Below are 25,733 nucleotides of genomic sequence, written 5' to 3'. Positions count from 1 at the left end.
GTCACCAAACCGAACCCCCTCAACGCCCTGGCTTCACCTAGAAATTCTGTCCATAAAAGTTACGAACAGAATCGGTGACAAAGGGCAGCCCTGGCGGAGTCCAACCCGCACTGGAAATAGGTCCGACTTATTGCCAGCAATGCGGGCCAAGCTCTGGCACCGGTCATATAGGGAGCGGACACCCCGTATGAGGGGGTCCGACACCCCATACTCCCGGAGCACCCCCCACAGGACTCCCCGAGGGACACGGTCGAATGCCTTCTCCAAATCCACAAAACACATGTGGACTGGTTGGGCAAACTCCCATGCACCCTCAAGGACCCTGCCGAGGGTGTAGAGCTGGTCCACAGACGTAGTGCAACCGACGCAGTGTAACCGACGCAGTGCAACCGACGCAGTGCACTAAAGGACCTTTCACATGAGCAGCTGCTTACGGGCACCGTTAGGACAACTTGGGTAGAACCTTCAGAGAGGGAAACATGTCTGAATCAAGGAGGTTGTGCACAGACAATATATCTTTGGGAGAACATCCAGCTTCTGTTTTCTGGCCACCAGAACCTCCTCTGTTTTCAGGCTGGAGTGTTGAAGTTCATTCAATTGTGATACTCTCAAGAGGTTCTCACATTCAGGCCTGCATGCTGGATGCCTTTTAGTAGCTCTGCATCTACTGCAGAATCTGAACTCAAGCTATCATCCTATCCACACAAGGGAAAAGTAACTCTCTTATCAATGTGTCTGAGTTTTATTCAGTGCGTGAACCTGCAGGTTCCTCCAGGTTCTGCAGGCCTATTTTAGGCTGAATCACCCCTAAAATAGGCCGAACGACGCCACTGCGGCGGACCCTCCTCTCCAGTACCCCTGAATAGACCTTACCGGGGAGGCTACCAGGTTGTGATTTCAGTGCTAAATTAATACGGTACCGATTTAAACGTTGTGGTTTCCTGGTTTCTTCATGTCCCTCGTCCAGGACATGTGATTCAAAGAATCACTTCATGAATCCCTGCAGTAGCCTGCTGACTACTGTTGCATGACGAGGGTTTTCCTGGAAGAGAGATACAGGATTTTCCATAGTTACCTTTTACAACAGTGCACACAGAGAATCATTATTTATAGTATCTTAATGGTTATATTAACCGCTTGTGAACACGTTTTATTCCTTCATGCTAAATAGACTTGATAGTGCGACTAACAAGCTATCGGTAGACTTTCCCGCAGTTGTTAGCCAATCATTGAACGGGTTACACTTTGAAGGGTGGAGACATTTGCGCTGATGTTTTTATTTTAACGGAGAGACGGTCTGCCTCCGAGGTGCGAGCGACCGTCCTAGCGTTCAGCAAAACAACACCAAACTAATTGGATCGAGTTGGATGGATGAGACTATTCAGGGATTTAGAGCTATTACCAATGAATTTAAAGGACATCAAGGTGTTTTAATACTTTTGGTAATATGATGGCGAGGTGGTTTGATAGATAGAAGGGAGAAATTAGAAGTTTTATTACGGTATGTTATTAATGATAGTTATGGGAGTGTTTATGTTAGGGATATGCTCCTGTATACCATGAACATACGCCAGCGATAATTAGGTACATTGATCGTGCGGTGGGGGTGGTACTGTATGGCTTTTGAAGATGACAGATTTTCCCTTTATTAGTTTGTGTAAAGTTTTACGGCGCTGCAAATGTGGAACAATAAACGCACCTGAACGCAACACTAGATCTTCCCAGCTGGGACGGGACTCCTGCAGAGGTGTGTGTGATGTGATGATCCTCGTGGGTGCGCCCTCCTCCTCCGACTCCTCCTGTGAGTCACATCACATAAAACACAAGCCGCTGTCTCCTTGTGGAGGAAAGCAGTGACTCCTCTCCAGTTGAGGACTTTTATTTCCCGTGATGGCTGCTGCCGGTGAAGAAGCGGTGAACCACACAGAGGAGCTGAGAGACGTTTTGGAAGCTGCCCCTGCTGCTCGGGGCTCCGGTGAAGGATGTGGCTCCTGCCCGGGGAGAATGAAGCGCCTCATCCCGGAGATCTACCGGAAAGAGCTCGTAGAGCTCGTCAAACTCGCGGGACCAGTGGTAAGACGCAGGATGAGACACCTGTCTCTGTGGACTGAAGTTTAATTGGACCGTCCTTTATGAGTCCCCCCATGCTGTTAAATAATGATGCCACCGTAGTGTCCCAGAAACGGGTTTTAATTTCTGCCTTATTCGGTGATGGGGGGGGGGGGTCACTTACTGGATCCGCGGGTCAGAGGGATGCGCCGTTGCTGCGTTTTGGACCGGGTCTGGTTCCTATCCATGATGACGTTAACGCATGTCTGCTGTTTCTCTTTTCGACGCCTCACTGCTCGGGGGAGCTTTCATTTGTTTGCCCCATAAATACATCTGAATAATTTTGATGAAGGTAGGTTTTAACGGGAGAGTATCAGTCATTGTTATCTCACTTTCGACACCAAAAGAGCACCGAGGACAGAAATACACACACATACACACTCTCTCAAAAATTACTTTGAATCGTAAAATAATATAATTCCTTCAAGAGTTGAGTGGAAAATTCTATTAACAGCATAATAACAAATCATGTTAATACCAACCTGAGTAAACACAAACTTCAAGACTTGCTCGATAATTGTATTTAATTATTTAATTGTTATGTACTCTTCAGTACATAACAGCGGCTGGAACCAGAACTGGGATCCCAGCTCTGAACTGGTTCAGGTTCTACCAACATTTAAATGAGGTTAAGGTTCAGACTCGGTCAACTAAAGCCAGAATCCAACCATTCAGAGTGGAGTTACACTTCTGCTTGGGATCATAAAGTTCTTTTTGTCAAGCGCTGCTTGGTTTCCACCAGACCAGATGTAACGAGACCTCTGTCTCCCAAACGGTTCGACTTTTGACTCACCTGTCCACAAACCATTCTCCTAAAGCTTTGAGGGTTATCATCATCATGCATCATTCGGTAGTATGACTCAGGTATTTTCCTTTTCTGCTGCTTCTTACTTTTATTTGTAATTCCTTACATTAAATTGACAAATTATTGTGCATGTTTATGTTTAACAGTGGTATATTATTTTCTCAAAGCAGGAGCAACATCCTTCTCTACATTATTAAACCAATTAACACATTAAAGTTCCTTCTTTATTCAAGTTAAATTAAAATTTATATTTGCCTGCATTATGTTAACATTTCTTCAGGTTTTCACAATGGTCACAAAATAATTCAGACTAACCCATCCAGTTATTCCAGATTATAATCCAGGGATACTCTTTGGTAAATATCCCACCCTGACGCCAGGTTCTCGACTGTTCACTGTGACATTATTAATAACGCAGATAGAGGAGGAAATATCTTGCTGGAGTACTTTTTGATGTGTTCCTCCTCCATGAAGGACGTACATTCACCACTGTTTTACAGTTTGGCTGATTTTTGTTCAGATTATATAAAAACTGTTCAATAAATTTTCATGAAACCCGGTGTGAGGGTTCTATAAAGAAGAATCAAGACGTTCATGTGGTTCTCCTGTGATTCTGATGGTTATGATTAAAGTCACAAAATCACAACTTCAGCTAAATCCCTCACGCTTTCCATCCTAGAGAGATAATGCATCAAACTTGCTGAGTTAAGACTAATATGATAATTTCTTAACATACAGAAGAAGGAATGTGCATTGTGCTTATTGTTGTTCTGCAGACCCTTGCCCAGTTTATGGTCTTTATGATCAACTTTGTCAGCGCCGTCTTCTGTGGTCACCTGGGAAAAACAGAGTTTGCAGCAGTTTCGTTAGCGGCTGCGGTGAGATGATCACTATTCCTATTTGTCTTCATTCTCAAAACAAATGGTTATGAAGTGTTTTAACATAGTGCACCAAGGCATGCTGGCAAACCCCAACACGCTATAAGGAAATAAAATAAATATGGTGTCGCTACTTCATGGATTTCATTAATGCGGGGGGTCCTGGAACGTAACACCCACGATAAACGAGGAACGACTGTATTCCATGCTTGTTGATTTTGTTTATGACCAGACTGTTTGATATGTTTTTTTAATAGTGTTTTTTTTCCAGGTGATTAATGTCACTGGTATTTCCGTCGGTCTTGGTTTGTCAATCACGTTTGACACCCTCATATCCCAGGTAACCCTCACCAGATCTTATTTCACCTTGTTTGATATTAATTGAACAGTTCTACCTTGGTTGTTGGCCGATGAGTATTTTCCAATGGCGGGCCGTGCATTTCACGCCTTGGCCTTCAGTGATGTCCGACTTAGTCCAACTTGAATAAATACCCCTCATACTACCATCATTTACGACACCATGGCTGGAGAAATAATAACTAAAGGTGTTGCATCACTGTCAGGTTTGTGACACTGTAAAAGAGAGAAAATCAGAACCAACCCCAAAGATTCAACACCAATAACATTCGGTAAGAAACGAAACTAATATTCTTTCTTTCAGCAAGGTAGAATGGAAGCTGCTCTAGCTGCGTTCTCGATTCTCAAAGAAACAGGTTTTATTAGCAGATAAGAATTCAAAAATCAATAAACCTGCATCAGCAATTAAAACTTATCACCACACGTGGTACTGTCAAACTTACAAATAAAAGGGAATTTCAAATAATTTGTCCAAATGTTTTTAATAAGTCCACCAAGAATAGGAAAGCTTTAACAAGATTACAACATTTCAGTTAAATGTAAGAAAGGCAGCAACAAGACGGTCACATTTGTTCTTGAGAATAGGCCCACATGCGACGCGACACAATGAAACAAGCCGAGTTGTGTACGTCCACTACAATCTCACAGCTGCGCCACAATATTTACATACATTGCAGAGGAGCAAGAAAAAATAATTTTTCATTTTTAGTATATTTGTCATTTTATTTCATTATCATTGATTTGATATGAATGAAATAAAATTACATAAACATGAAAAATTAAATAAATAAAATGCTTTTGCACTCACCAAAACGGCTGTCCCCGGAATCCATGCTTCTTTCTTCCTCAAGGAGACTTCAATGACATGGTTGACCAGAGTATCTGAGCGTTTCAGTTCCCATAACATCATTTTCTATCGACATGGAGGCCAATGTCTGCCCAGTCGTGTTTCTGGCGTATGTTTTGATTTGCTTTAAGGCCAAAAATGACTGCTCAGCAGAAGCAGTATAGACACAGGAATAGCTAGTTTGGTGGTTGGCTGACCTTGTCTCACGACAGCTAGCTTCTCTTGAAAGGTTCGTCTTGAAAATGGTCTTGCGAGTATATCTGCAACCAATTCTACATCCCCCCCTTTATGGGTTATAAAAGCAAACTTATATATATTAGATTTTTATGGTAACAGCCCCAAGGTGTGTCTCTGTTGTGACTTTGTCGATCTAAAACAAACCGTAAAACGTTGTAGATCTGCATAGCGCTTCCCAGCTCTCACAAGCGATTATCTAATCACAGGATGCGTACATGTCACCTTCAACATGAGGTCAGCTAGAAGGCCTTACTGTCACCAAATCGGGATCTGATTGGCTATCGCAAATATCTATCAACTATATGTGCCCGTTCACTCACAGTGCACAGATGTGCGCATTGTTCATTCTGAAGGCCTCGGACAGATTTAATACAACCTGGAAACACGATCTGAATTCTGACTGGATAAAAACTCTAACCTAAAAATACAACATCATAAATATGATCATGATTTTTGGTTATGTTAGGCCAACAGAGAAGGCCTTGCTGGTCCTGACGGTCCACCACTGGTATTTTCTAACCCTTTGCTTCATCCGTTGACCTGCAGACGTATGGGAGCGGTAACTTGAAGCGTGTGGGAGTCATTCTTCAGAGGGGGATTCTGATTCTGCTGCTGGCTTGTTTTCCCTGCTGGGCCATCCTCATCAACACAGAACCCCTCCTGCTTGGCTTCAGACAGAATCCAGAGGTCGCCAGGTCAGAACAGTTTTAGAACCGTCCACATTCAAACTCATTTATTGATAGCGCTAAAAACATCGGTTGGTATCTACCTTTGCCGTCTGTTCTGTGAGTTTAGAGGTGATAGTAAAAAGAACGCAACAACTTGTGTCAGGATTCCTGTGGAATCACTCATATATCCGTTCATGTGTTTTTGTTTCTGCCACACATTTTAATTTAAATTGTTGTGTGTCTGCATGAAGTCTGTCACAGCTGTATGTGAAGATCTTCATGCCTGCTCTGCCGGTGAGTTTGATGCATTCTACCTTCTGTGTATGAAGATAATCACACCATACATGTACATTTCACTGAAGTGCTTCAGTTCATCCTGGATCTTTAACCTTGAAACTCAACTTCATTGATCTTCTTTTTCAGGCTGCGTTTATGTACCAACTGCAAGGGAGGTACCTTCAAAACCAGGTCAAACTATTTATACACTGAGGTCAGGGCTGGACCGTATTTATTAAACTATTACTGACAAAAAGGTTGTGCTTTGTCCCACAGGGAATTATATGGCCTCAGGTTATAACAGGAGCATTTGGGAATGTTGTCAATGCAATCTTCAATTACATTCTTCTGTTCCAGCTGGATTTGGGTGTTACGTGAGTTTTCCCACTTTAATTAATTCATAGCACACTCTTGTCTTAGGAGAAATTGACATGTTTAATTTAAAAAATAAAATATTTGTTACTGGGTTTTCTCAAACTACAGTCTATCTCTTGTGAATGAGAAAATATGTTTTTACACGTTAAATTTCCATCCTTTTGGCAAAATCCACCACTATCTGTCCTTCTAGATTCCTGTCCTGAATACCAAAGTTGCTGGTTCTGATTGGAATCTGATGGGTCACTCCAGAACTTCTCCTTCTCCTCTAACTCACATCCTACCTGTAGAGCGTACCCACTAACAATATTCAACATGACACCCTCAATCCCCAGCCTCAAACTCATCAGTCTATCCGACACTCGATTCACCTCTAGAACACTCTGCACCCCTACTCCTTCCTCTTTCCATCTCCTCCATTATAAAACAAAATTAATCCTGCTCCTCAACTTCTAGCATTGCTTCCTTTCCAACTGGTCTCCTGGACACACAACACATCAACCTTTCTCTTCACCATTATGTCCACCAGCTCGCTAGCTTTTCCTGTCATTGTCCCAACGTTCAAAGTCTCTACTTTCAGTCCTAATATCTTCTATTCCTTCTTCTCTCGCTGCTGATGCAACCATTTTCCTCCTCTTTGTCTCTGTCTTCGACTCACAGTAATCCAATTCCAAGCAGCTTCCCATGGGTTAACAATGCTGATGGTGGTCATTTTTAACCCAGAACTCGACCAATCCGGAATGACTTTATTATTTACATTGATTTACACGTTCAATTTTGCACATTTTTACATTGTATGCCATTCCGGGCTTGAGACTGGAGAAACTGGCAACGCAATGTTAGCTCCTGCTAACCGCACTACCCGTGCTATCCATGAGGCAGCATTGTCACTAAACAGAAGGCCCTAATAGGGCAAAGGTGTATACCTCCCTGCAGCATTTCTTGATCCACTACAAATTTTGAGGCCCAAATAATGACATCCATTGCCAAAGTGAAAGTGAGTGGAGAGATTGTACTTCCCACCATAATACCTGTCTCAAGCTATTGCCATGCAGTGGTGTATTCTGCTGTGGTAAAACAGAGTTTAATATATAGAAAGTATGCTTTAATTAGAACTTTAATACTTTCTGGGACTCTGAAGTAATCAAGAGGCTCCTATGAAAGACTATGTGGCACTGACCAAAACACATTGACGAGATCCTCTAATACAAGAAGCAAGTCTCTCCTCTCACGCTTAGCTAGCTGTATTTAGCACCAGATCATGCTGGTGTTCTCCAAGCACCTGGGGATTACCGTAATTAGTCTATTACTTTCAAGGTAACTGGCCAATCAAAGGACCTTCCCTTCAACAATGAGTCAACTAATTGGTTCTAATTATTATTATCTATTATTATTAACATCTGCACTCTTTCTCTTACAGTGGCTCTGCAGCAGCCAATGCTATCTCACAGTATCTGCTGGCTACGGTCTTATACATTTACATCTGCCTGAGGGGTCTGCATAAGGCCACATGGGGAGGTACGTTTTATCATCACAATCATTAGCTATAGTATGTTCTTATGGTTTGGTCTTTACCATTGCAGGATTAACTTGTTAAGTACATTAATTTCATTTGAATGAATGAATATATTTATTAGGTAGAATGTTAGAGTACAAGTACAGTCACACAGTAGCATGTATTACAGTACAAATAAAGTCAAACATCCTGTCTAAGAGGAGCATTTCAAAAAAAACCTTGCGGTCTTGTTTCCGTTGAAAGTCCTTCGTACATAAATCATCGACAATTAACAATTGATGCAACGACAGTGGCGCAGTGGTTGAGAGGGTCATCCTGCGACCGGTGGTTCGATCCCCGGCTCAGGCGCACGTGTACACTGTTGTTGTGTCCTTAGGCAGGGCACTTCAGCCGCGTTGGCCGGGTGCGTGCGCACGCTGTGACCAGCAGCAGTTCAAACTGCTGTAAGCCAAATTGCCCTCCAAGGGACAGATCAATAAAGTATTGTATTGTATTAGAAAAATAAAATGATTTTACACTGCCGATGCAAATTAACAATCTAAAATAAATTACACCACTGATGCAAAATGACAATGAATGACAATAGATTACATAAATTACGTGAAATTACTAAGGCAATTAATATGTGCAACGTAGGTGGACAAAAAAAAAAGGGGGGGGGGGGGTTGATCCGGAGAGAGTTTCTTAATGTCTTATACAATTTACAATATCAACCCCCACTCTCTGTCTCCAGACTCCTGAAGTAAGTTCAGCACACACACGGAGTGGCATAACATGTACAAGCTACTGATTAGTGTCTTCAGTTAGCTGTGCAGCTAACTAGCGGTAGCAGGGAGGAGTCAGTGAACGACTCAGTGGGGACGAAGAATTGTGACTCATTCATTCATTCATTCATTCATTTTCTAACCGCTTATTCCGTCATCGGGTTGCTGGAGCCCAACTCAGCAGCCAATGAGCGAGAGGCGGGGTACACCCTGGACAAGCCGCCAGTCCATCGCAGGGCAACACAGAGACAGACAATCAGCCACACACACACTCACACCTACGTGCAATTTAGTGTCACCAATTAGTCTAAGCTGCATGTTTTTGGTGGAGGGAGGAAGCCGGAGAACCCGGGGGGGAGCCACGCAGACACGGGGAGAACATGCAAACTCCTCACAGAATGGACAGACAAATCGGAGACGAACCTGCGACCATCTTGCTGTGAGGCAACAGTGCTTACCACTGCGCCACGGGGCCACCCAATTTTGACTCATGAGTCAGTAAAGTGAATCATGAGTATTGAACGATTCGTTCAAGACTTGCACAACACTAGTCCACAAGGAAAACAAGTTACGAAGAAAACCCAGTCTGGGAACAGCACAAGGAAAAGCATACTGCAAAACAGATTTCTAGCACTGGACTTTAACTGGATCCAATTGCAAGTCACAGAAGAGGAGGAGGACAAGAAAGCTGTTGTAAGCTAACAAGAAAAACAAAATTTAAATGATAAGCAAAGTTCAAAAGCACATATACTAACCAAGTCCACAAGTAAAAACAAGTTACAAAGAAACCCCAGTAGAGGAACAGCACAAGGAAAAGCATGCTGCAAAACAGATTACAACAGCAATCACTGCACAAGGTTGCAAACAATCACACACAAAACTCTGGACCATGACACCAGCATCAGGACTATTCTGACACAAATGACGAGGTCTGGCATTGGACTGGACCCATGCACAAAGTCTGGGACCAGGCTGAGCTCCTTTAACCCTTAACCTATGACTCGCAGGTTGGTCCCTGGACTCCCTGCAGGAGTGGGGACCCTTCATCAAGCTGGCCATCCCCAGCATGTTAATGCTTTGTCTGGAGTGGTGGGTATTTGAGATTGGAGGATTCCTGGCAGGCCTCATTAGTGAGACTGAGTTGGGAGCTCAAGCCGTAACGTACCAGCTGGCGATGATATCTTACATGGTAACTCCTCTGAATGTTCTCCAGTTACATGTTGATAAATGCTACGGCTCTTACTACACATTGGATATTGTTTCCATTATATTATAGCTGCTCCTTATCTATTTTCTTTTTCCTAGATCCCATTTGGAATCGCTGCTGCTGCCAGTGTTCGGGTTGGGAACGCTCTCGGTGCAGGAGACCTGCAGCAGGCCAAGCTGTCTGCTAGAATCCCCATTGTTTGTGGATGTAAGAACCAACACATGCAGTACATGGTGTCCATCTTGCCTGCAACACCTTTCCACTTGGTCTGAATGACTGCAGAAGAGCCCAGGGGGAGGGAATCTTGAAGTGCTGTGATTGGGTGCTTCTGAGGTACAGGTGTGCTGAGATGATCTGATCATGATGATGAATATATTTATTAGATAGAATGTTAGAGTACAAGTACAGTCAAACAATAGCATGTATTACAGTACAAGTACAGTCAAACACCCTGTCTAAGAGAAGCATTTGAAAAAACTCCTTGCGGTCTTGTTTCCGTTGAAAGTCCTTAGTACATATATCATCGACATGTGACAATACCAATAAAATAAAAATAAATTACTCAATTGATGCAGAATAACAATAAATTAAAAAGACAAGTAATATGTATAACATAGGTGGACAAAAAATGGGGGAATGGGGGAAAGGTAAGGGGGAGGGGAATTGATCCGGAGAGCTCGTGATGACTATCCCCTTTTCTGCCCCACTGAATGAGGCCAAAGAGGTAGTGTGGGTCGTCCAGTGATCAGAAAATCGGTGGTTCGAATCCCAGCTCCGACTGTCCGCATGTCTTGGACAAGACACTGAACCCCAGTGCTGCCAAGGTGCTTCCAGCACAGTCGCCCACTGGAGTGTGAATGGGTGAATGTGAGGCCTCATGTAAAGCGCTTTGAGCACCGTGAAGGTGGAAAAAGCACTTTAGAAGTGCAGTCCATTTACAACCCGGTGGTGTGGTTGAGCTGAAGCCTCAGAGCTCTACCAGAGAAGATCGTAGATGAGAGGCAGCTGGCCCCTGACTCCAGCACACCTGATTCCAGTCTTTGTAATCCAGCATGGAGATCTGACCAGGGAGGGCAGGAGACAGAAGCAAAGGGCTTGAAACTTCCTATTAGAAATTAGTGACCGAAGCCGGGTTCTCCGGCTTCCTCCCACCACCAAAGACATGCAGCCAAGGCTGATTGGTGACGCTAAATTGTCCGTAGGTGTGAGTGTGTGTGTGGCTGATTGTATGTCTCTGTGTTGCCCTGCGATGAACGATGAACTGGCGGCTTGTCCAGGATGTCCCCTGCCTCTGCAGGGGACATCGACTGCTGGGATTGGCTCCAGCTTGGCCCGCGACCCGATGACGGATTAAGCGGTTGGGACAATGAACGCCTCACATTAAAAATGAATGAGGTGTGGATGAATTCAAAAATGGCTTTTCACCTTGTGTATATTAACTCCTGATTTTTGTTTCCTTTTTTTAACGGCAGTCATCTTATCGTCCTTTTTTGGAGGCACCATTTTAATTACCAGGAATGTCATTGGATATATTTTCACCTCAGACCAGTGAGTAAAGAGAGAATCTTTGACTTTCTTTCATGTGTCTTTCGTGTCTCTGTGTTTCCACCTGAGAGTTTTTGGAACAGAACCCGTGGACATGGGAAACAACTTGTAGGACCAGTCAAAAACAAAAAGAGAGGAAACGGTTGATGATGTCATCACAAACACGAGTTTGAACAAGAAACGCGCTGAACCAGCCGGAACCAGACGGCTTGGTGGAAACTCAGCTTCAGATGGAGGCTTAGCATCTTTTTTATTTATTACTGAAGGTCATCATGTTCCTGTTTGGTCAGACTGAGCTCTCTGTTGGAGATGATTTACTAAATACTACAGAACAGGTGTTTATCTGGTCACATCATTTACCGTTTCAGGTAAAATACATTTTATAAAGTTGGACACACTTTTTCAGTTTAACTCGTCATATATCGTCCATGATTGGTACAAATCTTCTGATGTTGCTTCATCTTTTTACATCATCTATCTGTTCGTTGTTTGTACTAACATTGTCACCCAACTCTTTGTGTGGTTTTAGGGACATCATCCGAAGAGTTTCTCTTGTCTTGAATGTATATGCTGTCTCTCACATCTGTGATTCCGTTGCGGTGAGAGAAATGTCTTTGTTGTCAGGATTTCAGACCAGTATGAACTTTATGAACAACTGCTTGATGTCATTAGGCTGTGACCGGAGGCGTTGTTCGAGGAGTAGGAAGACAGTTAATTGGTGCTCTGTGTAACCTGATAGGATACTACTTCATTAGTACTCCTATAGGGGTGTCCCTTATGTTTGCAGCTCATATGGGAATTCTAGGTAAGAATACAAAATTAATGTACAGCTTTGCAATTCATAGTATCATCTAACATTCAGGAAAGCCATCAAAGTCTTCTCTGACCCTTTTCAAAGGATTCCGGTTAGGAGTCGGCATTGGTGTGTTCATGCAGGTCATTTTCTTCATCGCGTTTTTGAGCAGACTTGATTGGGAGAAGGCCGGTGCAGAGGTAGAACGGTTCCTTTTTGCTTTGTCTTGAGATATATTTGAAAGTAAAACAAGATGTTAACAAATGTCTAAAATGACTCTGATCAGGCTCTTGTGAGGGCGGGAGTCCAGAAGAAGGAAGAAAATGAAATGGAGAAGATGGAAAACACGGGTAATCGTCATCGTGCATGAAATACTCAACATCCTGACATGACACCTTTTTAATTGAAGATTGTTCTTCAAACCTCCAGACTCCAATCAGAACCAGAATCCGGTCAGTGTTGAGAATGCTGAGGAGGTTTGTATTCCAGAGCAGAATAAATCTCCAGTCGTCACAGTGGGAGAGTCTCTCCCGGTCCGTCAGCTGGTTTTACGGCGTGGCCTCACATTTCTGCTCATGATCGTCATCCTCGTCGCTGGAATCGTGATCAGCGACATCCTGGTCAGGATACTGAAATGAATCCTCCGAGGACGGAACGCCTACAGTCAGACTGGTTGTTGTTGAGATTCAATCATAAAGTTTTAAATTTGTGTATGAGATGGTGACTCACGATGAATCAGCAGGTTTTTACCACTTATATAAATGAAGAGCCTCTCTGACAGAGCGCTGAAATAACCTGCTAAAAGTGGAATGTCCAAGAACATTAAGGTGATCTGATTCGAGAACATTCACTGAATTGTTTACCCAGTGTGCTTTTGTTCAAATATATTTGTAAAGATGAGACAAAATATGACACTTTGAAGGGAGTGTAATTTTAAATAGTGACATCACACACCTTGAGTCTTGTACCATTAGACACTGAAAGTATTTTCTATAATGAAGATTATTTTGTCATCTTTCAATATAAATGAATTGTTAAGTGAACGATATACACTATATGACCGGTGCCAGAGCTTGGTCCGCATTGCCGGCAATAAGTCGGACCTATTTCCAGTGCGGGTTGGACTCCGCCAGGGCTGCCCTTTGTCACCGATTCTGTTCGTAACTTTTATGGACAGAATTTCTAGGTGCAGCCAGGGCATTGAGGGGGTTCGGTTTGGTGACCTCAGGATTGGATCGCTGCTTTTTGCAGACAATGTGATCCTGTTGGCTTCATCAGGTCGTGCCCTCCAGCTCTCACTGGATCGGTTCGCAGCCGCATGTGAAGCGGCCGGGATGAGAATCAGCACCTCTAAATCCGAGGCCATGGTTCTCAGCCTGAAAAGGGTGGAGTGCACCCTCCAGGTCAGGGAGGAGATCCTGCCCCAAGTGGAGGAGTTCAAGTACCTCGGGGTCTTGTTCACGAGTGAGGGAAGGATGGAGCGAGAGATCGACAGACGGATCGGTGCAGCGTCTGCAGTGATGTGGACTCTGCACAGATCCGTCATGCTGAAGAGAGAGCTGAGTCGAAAGGCGAAGCTCTCGATTTACCGGTCGATCTTCGTTCTCCTACCCTCACCTATGGTCACGAGCTTTAGGTAGTGACCGAAAGAACAAGATCGTGGGTACAAGCGGCTGAAATGAGCTTCCTCCGTAGGGTGGCTGGGCTCTCCCTTAGAGATAGGGTGAGAAGCTCAGTCATCCGGGAGGAGCTTGGAGTAGAGCCGCTGCTCCTCCGCGTTGAGAGGAGCCAGATGAGGTGGCTCGGGCATCTATTCAAGATGCCTCCTGGACGCTTCCCTGGTGAGGTGTTCAGGGCACGTCCCACCGGGAGGAGACCACGGTGAAGACCCAGGACACGCTGGAGAGACTATGTCTCTCGGCTGGCCTGGGAACGCCTCGGGATCCCCCCGGAAGAGCTAGAGGAAGTGGCCGGGGAGAGGGAAGTCTGGGCTTCCCTGCTTAGGCTGCTGGCCCCGCGACCCGGCCCCGGATAAGCGGAAGAAGATGGATGGGCTGTGTCTTCTCGGCGACTTCAGAAATCAGAAATCGTTATTTCAAAGAAACAAACGCACCCCACACTCGCAGCCCTCGCCATTGCCAAGAAAACAATCCTCGTTAACTGGAAAAATAAACAATCTTTAAACATAAACCATTGGTTGAACCTCCTCATAGAACACATATCAACGGAGAAAATCTCTGCTTCCAAAAAAATAAATAAAAAACATTTGAAATATTTTACGGGCCAGGATCAAGCAGTGCTTGATCCTGGCCCTATGTATGGTTGGGCCTCCTGGCACCTGTGGGTGCGATGGTTGAGGTTGGGGGATTAAAAAAACAAGAACTCTGGATTGAAAGACAATAACTTTTCAAATATTGATGCTACAACTTCAACAAATATGTTAATAATTATTATTAAAAATAAAATTATTAAAAGTGCATAATATAAGGGTTTTTTTAATGGTTACATTTATATTCCTCTTTTTTTGTATTTAATTCCCCCCCCGGATGAGGAAAAATTGACCGGCATAAGGTTGGGGGCCATTGAGTTATATTGTTAAGATGAGGGGCAATAAGGATATTGCTGTCAAGTGATTAAAACATCTGAGTGATTAATTAATTAGGATCTGTAATTAATTAATATATTTTTTTATCTCACTGAAAAATTGCTGAGAAAAGCCCTCAACTTGCGGTATTTTCATTTAAATTCATTACATTATTGTGGCAGATCAAAAGGGAGAATATTACTGCGTTATGTTGTCAATCTCCATATAATTAGAAAATAAAAGAAAGCATCAGGTCCATATAAATTGCTGTAAGATAACACCTCAAAAAACAGAACACTTTTCTGAGGGTACAGGGTTCTGATGACCCCTAACTTGTGCTGCAGTGGGTGGTGGGAATCAAAGAGAAGATACTGGTCGGTGGGGGGGTTCTGTACACCTCCAAGAAAGGCAGGGCGTGGAAAGCCAGGTGTCGTCCACATACCTGAACCGATGGCTGGGTGTCGTCCCTGTAAAAAGGCCAGAGCCTTGCTTTCCACCTCTTCCATACACAAATTGGCTACTGTCGGAGATGCCAGTGAACCCATGGCACAACCATGTTTCTGCCTGTAGATATCTCTGTCTGGCCAGCACCTACTTCCTGTACAGAGAAAACTACTACAGGCTGCAGTCTGGTTGACAGGTGGTAAGGTCAAGCTTCATGCAGGTGTTGCGGCTTCCATTCGTTAAACGCGATCGTAGATTGGTTTTGATGGGACAGATGTGAGAACGACTGTTTGCATGCATAAGTAGAGCTAAATATGGTCAATGTGGTCATATCCACACGCTGCATGTGACAGGAAGTGCATTCCAAGTTTTAACAATTAGCTTTGATTTGATTTGCCATCATCAAGTAGCAGAATTTGCTCTCATCAAATCCACAGGACAAATCTCCTCTACAAAACCCTAGAACTGTAGCGCCGTGGGTTTTATACGAGAGACGGTTTTCACAGGTGAATACTTGTAATTCTGACACGTGGCTTGTGATTGAATAAACATACGTACAACGACATTTTACTATTTATTCTAAAGAAAAATCACTTTGACAAGAATACGACAATTCTTTTGACATATTGCTTTCACATAGATCTTTGCATTTGGCAGACAATCACTCAACGATGTTGACAAAAGACGAAAGAAGCGGTGGAGGAAGTTTACGTCAACCTTAAATTACTGATTTCTTTAGGAACCTCTACAGCTCTACTTACTGCACAGTATATCATGTCTGTACTGAAATACTAATGTATTACACTTCCCTTTAATGTGACTGCACTTTACATCCCCCCCCCCCAAAAAAAATATATCTGAACCCAAAGCACAGTGTGTAAACAAAACATTCTTAAATCAAATCCCCTTTGATCCTGTTTAATTCAGCTCTCTGTCGTAGAGCGGCTCTTCATTTATACAGTATGTGTTGGGTAAAAATCTGCTGACTTGGATCTTCGGTGGGGTCAACAGCATGAGTCGCCACGTCACACTCCAGAGGGACTTTGTTTCAATGTGAAAATATTGTTTATGTCATGAATCTGGACAACCAGCAGTCTGACTGTAGGCGTTCCGTCCTCGGAGGATTCATTTCAGTATCCTGACCAGGATGTCGCTGATCACGATTCCAGCGACGAGGATGACGATCATGAGCAGAAATGTGAGGCCACGCCGTAAAACCAGCTGACGGACCGGGAGAGACTCTCCCACTGTGACGACTGGAGATTTATTCTGCTCTGGAATACAAACCTCCTCAGCATTCTCAACACTGACCGGATTCTGGTTCTGATTGGAGTCTGGAGGTTTGAAGAACAATCTTCAATTAAAAAAGTGTCATGTCAGGATGTTGAGTATTTCATGCATGATGACGATTACCCGTGTTTTCCATCTTCTCCATTTCATTTTCTTCCTTCTTCTGGACTCCCGCCCTCACAAGAGCCTGATCAGAGTCATTCGTTAACATTGGGTTTTACTTTCAAATATATCTCGAGACGTGTTAGTCTAATGTAGATGCTCACCTCTTCAGCGGCCTTCTTCCAGTCCATTCTGCAGATGAATATGAGGAAGAAACTGGACTGCATTAAAACGCAGATGCAGAGGCCAATCCAGAGTCCTTTTCAAAAGTGACAGAAACTTTCACTCGATAAACTGCAGAGGTTTCATTAATTACATGAATGGCGCGTTCTTACCAACAATGCCCATGTCTGCTGCAAACATCAGGGACACCCCAATAGGAGTACCAATGACGTAGTATCCCACCAGGCTACACACAGCGCCAACCGTCGGTTTCCCTGCTCCCCTAAGAACACCTCCATTCACCCCCTGAGGATGCCAAACAGATTTGCATTTGTTTTCTATATCTTTGGCTGAAAACTTCAGAACTGTCAGAGTGTCTTTCTCACCGAAAGAGAGTCGGCCATATGTGTGAAACAAAAGATGATCATCACATCAGACACCCTTCGTACAATGTCTCTGAAGAATGGAACAGTCCGGTCACGATGTCAGCACACACAGAGAAGAAGACACTGCATGAGAGATGCTTCAGCTGGCGCGTCCAAGGAAATAATAAAACGACTTTACAGCTGCCAAACTGCAAGAACCACAAGTCTATGAAAACTGGCCATCTCCCCAGCCAATCAGCTGGCCACACCAGCAGGTATACCAGTGATGGGGCTTTCATGCATTCAGTTTCAGAACCGCTTTGATTGGCTTTTAATGAAGCTACATTTACATGAAAATCAGAGACTTCCTCAGCAACCGGCCCCAGGTGGAGAGGATAGGAGACACCACATCCTCCCCTCTGATCCTGAACACTGGGACCCCCCAGGGTTGTGTTCTCAGCCCTGCTCGCTTCACCCTCTTCACCCACGACTGCTCTGCCATCCACTCCACAAACATGGTTGTGAAGTTTGCGGACGAAACCGCTGGTGGGTCACATCTCCAACAACGATGAGACCCACTACAGAGAGGAGGTCCAGAACCTGATGCAGTGGTGCTCGAGTAACAGCCTTGTTCTGAACACCAGCAAGACCAACACCCGGGCCACAAACTGTTTGTCCCGATCCCATCAGGAAAGCGGTTCAGGACAATAAGAAGCAGCACAGCAAGGCTCAGGAACAGCTTCTTCCCCCGGGCTGTGAAAGCAGTCGTTCCCTTGCAGTGATCTGGGACTCGGAATGGAAGCTCTGTGCCTGTCCCGCTGTGCTGCTGTTGCTATTTTGGACTATTTGCTTGATTCTCTGTCTCAATCTCTCTGATGTTTATATATATCGTTGCTTTAAGAGAGATTTTGTTTTTCGTTTTTATGTTCGTATGTGTGCCTGAAGCCGTGGGCCTTCACACGATTTTGTTATGTTAGCTTAATGACAATAAAGAATCTTGAATCTTGAATAGTTCCTGTTCTTAACATTTGATTTCATTGTAAATTGTGATTAGATAAAATTAAAAAAGGAAGGCGTTAGTAAAATGTCATGATGTGACAGTCTGAGGTGATCTCAAAATATAAGAGATCAACTACATAAAGTAAATTAATGTCTTTACTCACTGCTCGGACGTGAAAATATAGCCAATGAAATCTTTGGCAATGCAAAGACTGCCCCCGACCAAACAGGCGATGATGACTGCCGTTAGAAAACAACAACAACAACAATCAGACAATCCAGTGTGTTTAAAACAATTTAGAATTACCAGGAAGGAGGTGAATATAAGACTGTGGGATATAATCAGGGTTAGACACATCGTTAATATGTTGGTTCTTACATGCACAAATCTGCAGAACCCTGCATGACAGCTTAGCCTGTTCTGGGTTTCCCGCACCGAGAGCATTCCCAATTCGTACACTGGCAGCAGCAGAGAGTCCTAATGGGATCTGTGGGAAAATACAGAAGTCCTTATCAAAGATGAATTCAATCTCGTTCTTTGTAACTTTGATCAATGCATAATCACAATAAAAACATTTAGGGGAGTTACCATGTACGCCAAAACCGTCAGCTCGTAGAGTATTGTCTGAGCCCCCAGCTCAGAGTTGCTAATGACTCCAGCCAGGAATGCTGCTATTTCAAACATCCACCACTCCAAGCAAAGCATCAGCATGCAGGGGATGGCAAGCTTGATGAAGAGGCCCCACTCCTGCAGGCAGTCCATTGACCAGCCTTTCGGTCAGAGGTTAAGAGTCAAGTGTGTGCTAATACAGTAGACCTGATGGTAGCGCTGTACAAACTACCCAGAACAAACCAGGCGCCATGGCTTTGCATTTCTCACCATATAATGAAGCTATTATATTAAACATTAGAGATTGGCCATCAATGTGTGCAAAGAGGGTGAAATTACTGTACATAACAAGTTAATCCTGCAATGGTGAAGACCAAACCATAAGAAAATACTCTATCTAATAATTGTGATGATAAAACGTACCTCCCCATGTGGCCTTATGCAGACCCCTCAGGCAGATGTAAATGTATAAGACCGTAGCCAGCAGATACTGTGAGATAGCGTTGGCTGCTGCAGATCCACTTTAAGAGAAAGAGTGCAGATGTTAGGTCAAAAAGCAAAAGAAGAAATAGTAGAAAGCTTGTGTTTGTGACAGACGTTCATGGCTGAGGAACGAGGCTGCACTTGCAGCCATGCTTCAAGCCTGTTTTGTAGTTCAGACGCTGATAAAAGAAGCTACTTAATAATAACAAACACAAGACTGAATAAATTCCCTGGGAACAGCCATGAAAAAGAAAATGTGCATTTGTTAAATAATAACTGTCGAATTGGATGTCCACTTGCGTTTGGAAAGCATTTGTAGAAACAACATTTTGGATATGTGTTGCTATTTACAGAACCCTTTTTCTTCACAGAGTGAAGTACAGCATCTACTGTACTTTCGTCTTGTCCCGTGAGGGGTCGCCATAGCAACCCAACGTTCTGCACTTCACCCTGTTCTTTGGTTCGTCCTCCCCAACACCAGCCACTCTCATGTCCTCCCTCACTGTGACATGTGACACGTTAATAATTAGAAATTACTTGCCTAAAGTTTTGGACACTCTTCACCATGCCTCCTTGTTAGACAGGCCAACAACTTGTTGGTTTCCAAATGGATTAACTGCTTGAATGCAGTGCATCCACTTTGCTGAGTATTCCTCTCCTTCCCTACCTTTATCATAAGGTGTACCCCACGGTTCTATATTCGGACAACTGCTGTTCTCCAAGCATGTAATCACTGTATTAACTAATGAAAAGCTGTTTTCACTTTTATTTATTTTATTTTGCAGTATTATATTGCTTAAAACATTTCTTTATGCAAACCCTTGAATTTCTGCAGGCAATTATTGATGCTGTTCAGTCTTTAATATGTCATAAATCTTCCTACGATAATTGAGTATTCCATGAATAATTACACAAACATTATTAATATGTTAAGTTTGAAAACTCACGCAACACCTAAATCCAGTTGGAACAGAAGAACGTAATTGATGATTGCATTGGCGATATTCCCAACTGCCCCAGCAATAACCTGAGGCCATATAATTCCCTGTGACACAAAGCACAACCTTTTTGTCAGTAATAGTTGAATAAATACGGTCCAGCCCTGACCTCAGTGTATAAATAGTTTGACCTGGTTTTGAAGGTACCGCCCTTGCAGTTGGTACATAAACGCAGCCTGAAAAAGAAGATCAATGAAGGTGAGTTTCAAGGTTAAAGATCCAGGATGAACTGAAGCACTTCAGTGAAATGTACATGTATGGTGTGATTATCTTCATACACAGAAGGTAGAATGCATCAAACTCACCGGCAGAGCAGGCATGAAGATCTTCACATACAGCTGTGACAGACTTCATGCAGACACACAACAATTTAAATTAAAATGTGTGGCAGAAACAAAAACACATGAACGGATATACGAGTGATTCCACAGGAATCCTGACACAAGTTGTTGCGTTCTTTTTACTATCACCTCTAAACTCACAGAACAGACGGCAAAGGTAGATACCAACCAATGTTTTTAGCGCTATCAATAAATGAGTTCCTGATTCTGACCTGGCGACCTCTGGAGTCTGTCTGACACCAAGCAGGAGGGGTTCTGTGTTGATGAGGACGGCCCAGCAGGGAAAACAAGCCAGCAGCAGAATCAGAATCCCCCTCTGAAGAATGACTCCCACACGCTTAAAGTTACCGCTCCCATATGTCTGCAGGTCGACGGATGAAGCAAAGGGTTAGAAAATACTTCTCAACCAACAACCAAGGTAGAACTGTTCAAAGGAAACTAACTTGATACGAAAACTCATGCAGGATTTGTTTTGGAGGAGACCCCAGGGCAACCCGGGAACCCAGCAGGGGAGAGGTTGAGCCTCTCTGAGTTCAGATGAATGAAGCCTCGTGGGAAATGGCATGTTATTCCGTCACGCCACACGAGGGCGGACCACACTCATAGTTGCACTTCAGGGACAGCACCGAGGAAGTTCGCTCTCTTTCACTTCCACTGCTGCTTTCTCAGAAGCGAGGGTGATCTAAACATCGGATTCTCAACAGATGACGGATGTAAAATGTGGACGTCATTGGATTGAGTTTTATGACTTCAAGTTGTTTGACTTGGGCCTGCATAGTTCAAGCTGCCGCACATACCTATAGTCCACAAGCTAGTACGGAACCCAACCCACTACAGTTACAGTCGACGGGCGGGGCATACCCCGGACAGGACAATTTAGCGTAACCAGTTCACCTTCGTCGCGTGTTTTTGTAGTGGGAGGAAGCCTGAGAGAACCCATGCAGACACAGGAACATGCAAACTCCTCCCAGAAAGGCCCCAATTTGGATTTGAGCCTGCAACCTTCTTAATGTGAGGCAACAGTGCCACCACTGTGCCACCGTGCCACCCAGTTTAATATCAAACAAGGGGAAATAAGATCTGGTGACGGTCACCTGAGATATGAGGGTGTCACAGGTCAACGACAGACCGGTACCGATGGTGACACCAGTGACATTAATCACCTGAAATAAAGAATGCAATTTACTAAACAGCAATATAGAGGCAGTGTTTGACTGTTAGAGTTAAATACAGGTCAAAACACAACAATTACATCACAATTATAATGATTCTGGATGGCAAGGTAGGCTGGGATTCAAACACAGATGGGATACGTCATACATCAGTTCTTCTCACCGCAATCGACAAAGACACTGCTGCGAGCTCCGTTTTCCCCACGTGACCACAGAAGACGGTGCTTACGAAGCTGATCATGAAGCTCATGGACTGGGAAATGATCTGCAAGACCAAACAGGCAGGATATTTATTGTTCATGTAAATGCGAGATCATTTCATACTAAATCTGGTTCACATGAGGAACCCAAAAGCCCGGGGGCCCAACAGGCGCTCATTGGTAGCCTTGTGCATGTGTGTGTGTGCATGTGTGTGTGTGTGTGTTTCACACACCTCCAACAGCCATCTTCTTCATGAAGACAATGATCCCAAGCAGAAGTGTAACTCCACTCTGAATGGTTGGATTCTGACTTGAGTTGACCGAGTCTGGACCTTAACCTCATCTAAATGTTGTGTTAGAACCTGAAATAGTTCAGAGCCGGGATCCCACTTTCCATTCAAGCCGCTGTTATGTACTGAAGATCTGTTTGTGTAATTAAATACAATTATCGAGCAAGTCTTGCATTTTGTGTTTACTCAGGTTGGTATTAACATAATTTGTTATTATGCTTTTTCTGAACTCTTGAAGGAATTAATTTGTTCCTATTCAAAGTTATTTTTAAGGATCCAACGAACTTAACTATACACGGGCAGAATGTGTGTGTGTGTGTGTGTGTGTGTGTGTGTGTGTGTGTTTCACACACCTCCAACAGCAGTCTTTTAATAAAGTTAAACCCTAATCCAAATTCTAACAAGACTTGGTCCGATCCAACTTTCTGTCCTCGGTGCTCTTTTGGGGTTGAAAGTGAGATAAAAATTATTCCTGGATACTCTCTCCCGTTAAAAACTTTAACTAAATGATTCAGATGTATTTTAGGGGGCAAACAAAGCCCCCCCCCCCGAGCAGTGAGACGTCTCAAAGACAAATAGCAGACATGCTGTAAAACCCTTTATTTGGTACCAACATGAAAAAAAAATATTACACTACTCGATTAAAGTGATATTTTTTTTCAAACCTTAATTAGTAAAACGTCATCATGGATAGGAACCAGACCCGGTCCAAAATACAAGTCTCTAACCGAATGAGGCAGAAAATAAAACCCGTTTCTGGGACACTACGGTGGCATCATTATTTAACAGCATGGGGGACTCATAGAGGACGGTCCAATTAAACTTCAGTCCACAGAGACAGGTGTCTCATCCTGCGTCTTACCACTGGTCCCGCGAGTTTGACGAGCTCTACGAGCTCTTTCCGGTAGATCTCCGGGATGAGGCGCTTCATTCTCCCCGGGCAGGAGCCACATCCTTCACCGGAGCCCCGAGCAGCAGGGGCAGCTTCCAAAACGTCTCTCAGCTCCTCTGTGTGGTTCACCGCTTCTTCACCGGCAGCAGCCATCACGGGAAATAAAAGTCCTCAACCGGAGAGGAGTCACTGCTTTCCTCCACAAGGTGACAGCGGCTTGTGTTTTATGTGATGTGACTCAAAGGAGGAGCCGGCGGGGGGGGGCATCACAAGTGAATCATCAGGTCAAATTTACGTTGGACCTGTCTCGTACACGACAATTCATACGTCATCAATCAACATCAGCAACGTGCGCAGTTTGTTCACTACCACTGGAAAGAAAGTTAGTCTGTCGTGCTTTAAGAGCTGTAGTTATTGAAACTTTTAATTGTAGTTCTTTAAGAATAGAGTGGACAGAATAAGAATGTTCAGGGAGTCCTATCTATGAAAAAATATTTCTGGCAACAGGAATTTGGGTTATTACTATACAGTATCTTCAGCAACAAGCAAGCTCTGACACAATAAATTCTACAAACTATTCCGGTTTTAATGAAACTATAATATGTGTTGTTTGCAAAGCTCATGGTTCTCTCGAGGACAGAACGCAGTTGGAGTTAGGCAGCAGCTGAACGCTATCCTTTTTTGGTTTGAGAGAAATGTCTTTGAAGTATCACTGTGATAAATTAGCAGTGTCTTTGTAGTTACTACATTAATAGCGTTAACGTATTATAGAAGAAAACATCATATACTTGTAGCCTACTGCAAAGTGAACCTTTTACAATCCTGTTATCACCTGCAGAAACATAATCTTCCCTGCAGAGATAAAAACGTCTGAGCCTTTCGGGACGATGTGAACATTTTAACTAGTAAGTTGCTGGTTCCAGGCCCAGCAGAGAAGGTTGAGCTCATGATTAACATGTCAGCACGGATGGCGCCTGTCCTGTTGTGATGGCGGTTGAGATCAGTAGGCTGTGGCTCCTCTCCAGATACGCCTTCGGAAATGTTCTGTTTATCCGTTAAGTGTGCAAATAAGTCCTAGGATTTCCTGGCAGTTCTGTGACAACAAAAGTGGGAAGCCAGGAGCACCAATCAGCTGCACTGGTCCTCACCGCAGTGGCATCACATACATGTATGGAACAGAATATGACGTCAGCAGGTCTTTGAGTTGAGTCACTAAAACAGAAGCGGAAAGAAATAACACCCGAGGGTGACCAGAAGACGGCCGCCAGGTGAGGAGTGTTTTTTAGTCAACTACCTGTATAACAATTAACCAGGTGCAAGCTGCTGAGCGCAATAGAACTATTGCTGAAGCTCTAACTGTATGCAAATAAGTAATTTCCATCCTTCCTCTGCGTAACCGGAGGCACAAGCAGCGTCCATCAAAGTGCAGAATAATGAAAAAGCTGAAAAACTGGTCAATCATAAACAAGCGTCACAAAGCAAAGCTCAGGGCTTATGCATCAGCATGTTGGAGTTCCTGGCCCGTATCATTCGGCGCATGGACATGGAGCGTCTTCACTCACTAATCTGTGGCGAAAATGTACCCAATGACGTTTCTGGAGGCCGATAAAACATCCAATGACGACTGCGGTATAAAAGCCATTGTTACTAAAGTTGAACAAAGTACGATTTCCCGGAACAGTTCGTGTGTTAAACCTGCAAAGACAGGTAGAGGCGACATGAGGCGACATGCATTTGTTCTTACGTGCACAAATGGGCATGCACACATACCCACCAGGTATATGCTCCCCTGCTGACGATAATGTATCGCCTTTATACAGTGGCTGTAGCTACTCAAATATATATTTGATGTGCACAGTGTACTTCAGTAAAGGATTAGTCAAAAACTACACAGTAAAAGTACTGCAGTTGTATGCAGATTGGGGAGTTCTTAGTCCAAAGATCTTAGTTTAAATTTCATTATTTTTTATTTACATAGCACTTTACAGGTGGAGCAGGGAAAGATAGAACCCAACGTGACCCACAAGAGCAAGAACTTTGGTGACAGAGGCAAGGGAAAATGCCCCTTTAACAGGCAGAAACCTTGAACAGAACCCAAGACTCATAGTGGGCGGCCATCTGGACCGGCTGGGTTGAGTTTTATTGACTGCTTAAGACTCGGCCTACCAGAATTCTGCAACTACTAGAATGACCATAGCAGTCATTTTGACTGCTCGGACATTATTTGTATATAATCTGGATTATTGTTATCACGATCTAAGAAGGAATAGGTAAAAAACACCAGGCCACTAAAGGAAAACTATAATGATCAATTGTTTTACTTATTTAATTGACACAACATAACGTCTCTGCAATGACGCATGACAACTCGAACTGCAACAATGATCTCTTTGAAATGAATACATGTGTATCCTGCTTTCAAAA

General features: G+C 43.6%; 2 protein-coding genes across 2 annotated transcripts; one reads left to right on the top strand and one right to left on the bottom strand.

The window, feature by feature from the left end:
- The first annotated feature begins 1,890 nt into the window (after positions 1 to 1,890).
- LOC137906533 (multidrug and toxin extrusion protein 1-like) lies at positions 1,891 to 13,026 on the top strand. The gene is made up of 16 exons (XM_068750815.1): positions 1,891 to 2,073; positions 3,691 to 3,792; positions 4,064 to 4,132; positions 5,780 to 5,928; positions 6,153 to 6,195; positions 6,325 to 6,369; positions 6,454 to 6,551; positions 7,973 to 8,070; positions 9,840 to 10,021; positions 10,138 to 10,246; positions 11,512 to 11,587; positions 12,114 to 12,183; positions 12,257 to 12,389; positions 12,483 to 12,577; positions 12,664 to 12,727; positions 12,807 to 13,026. Exons 1-16 carry the CDS (start codon positions 1,891 to 1,893, stop codon positions 13,013 to 13,015), a joined length of 1,725 nt encoding a protein of 574 aa, XP_068606916.1. The 3' UTR covers positions 13,016 to 13,026.
- Positions 13,027 to 16,041: 3,015 nt separating this feature from the next.
- LOC137906377 (multidrug and toxin extrusion protein 1-like) lies at positions 16,042 to 23,462 on the bottom strand. The gene is made up of 16 exons (XM_068750632.1): positions 23,280 to 23,462; positions 22,091 to 22,192; positions 21,850 to 21,918; positions 20,968 to 21,116; positions 20,720 to 20,762; positions 20,546 to 20,590; positions 20,364 to 20,461; positions 19,357 to 19,454; positions 18,913 to 19,094; positions 18,703 to 18,811; positions 18,488 to 18,563; positions 17,346 to 17,415; positions 17,133 to 17,265; positions 16,962 to 17,056; positions 16,819 to 16,882; positions 16,042 to 16,739 (listed from the first exon to the last, which is right to left on the bottom strand). Exons 1-16 carry the CDS (start codon positions 23,460 to 23,462, stop codon positions 16,531 to 16,533), a joined length of 1,725 nt encoding a protein of 574 aa, XP_068606733.1. The 3' UTR covers positions 16,042 to 16,530.
- Positions 23,463 to 25,733: the final 2,271 nt, after the last annotated feature.

The sequence above is a fragment of the Brachionichthys hirsutus genome, chromosome 17 (assembly GCF_040956055.1).
Source record: "Brachionichthys hirsutus isolate HB-005 chromosome 17, CSIRO-AGI_Bhir_v1, whole genome shotgun sequence".
NCBI classification, from domain to species: Eukaryota; Metazoa; Chordata; class Actinopteri; order Lophiiformes; family Brachionichthyidae; genus Brachionichthys; species Brachionichthys hirsutus.
This window is presented reverse-complemented; position numbering and strand designations above follow the sequence as displayed.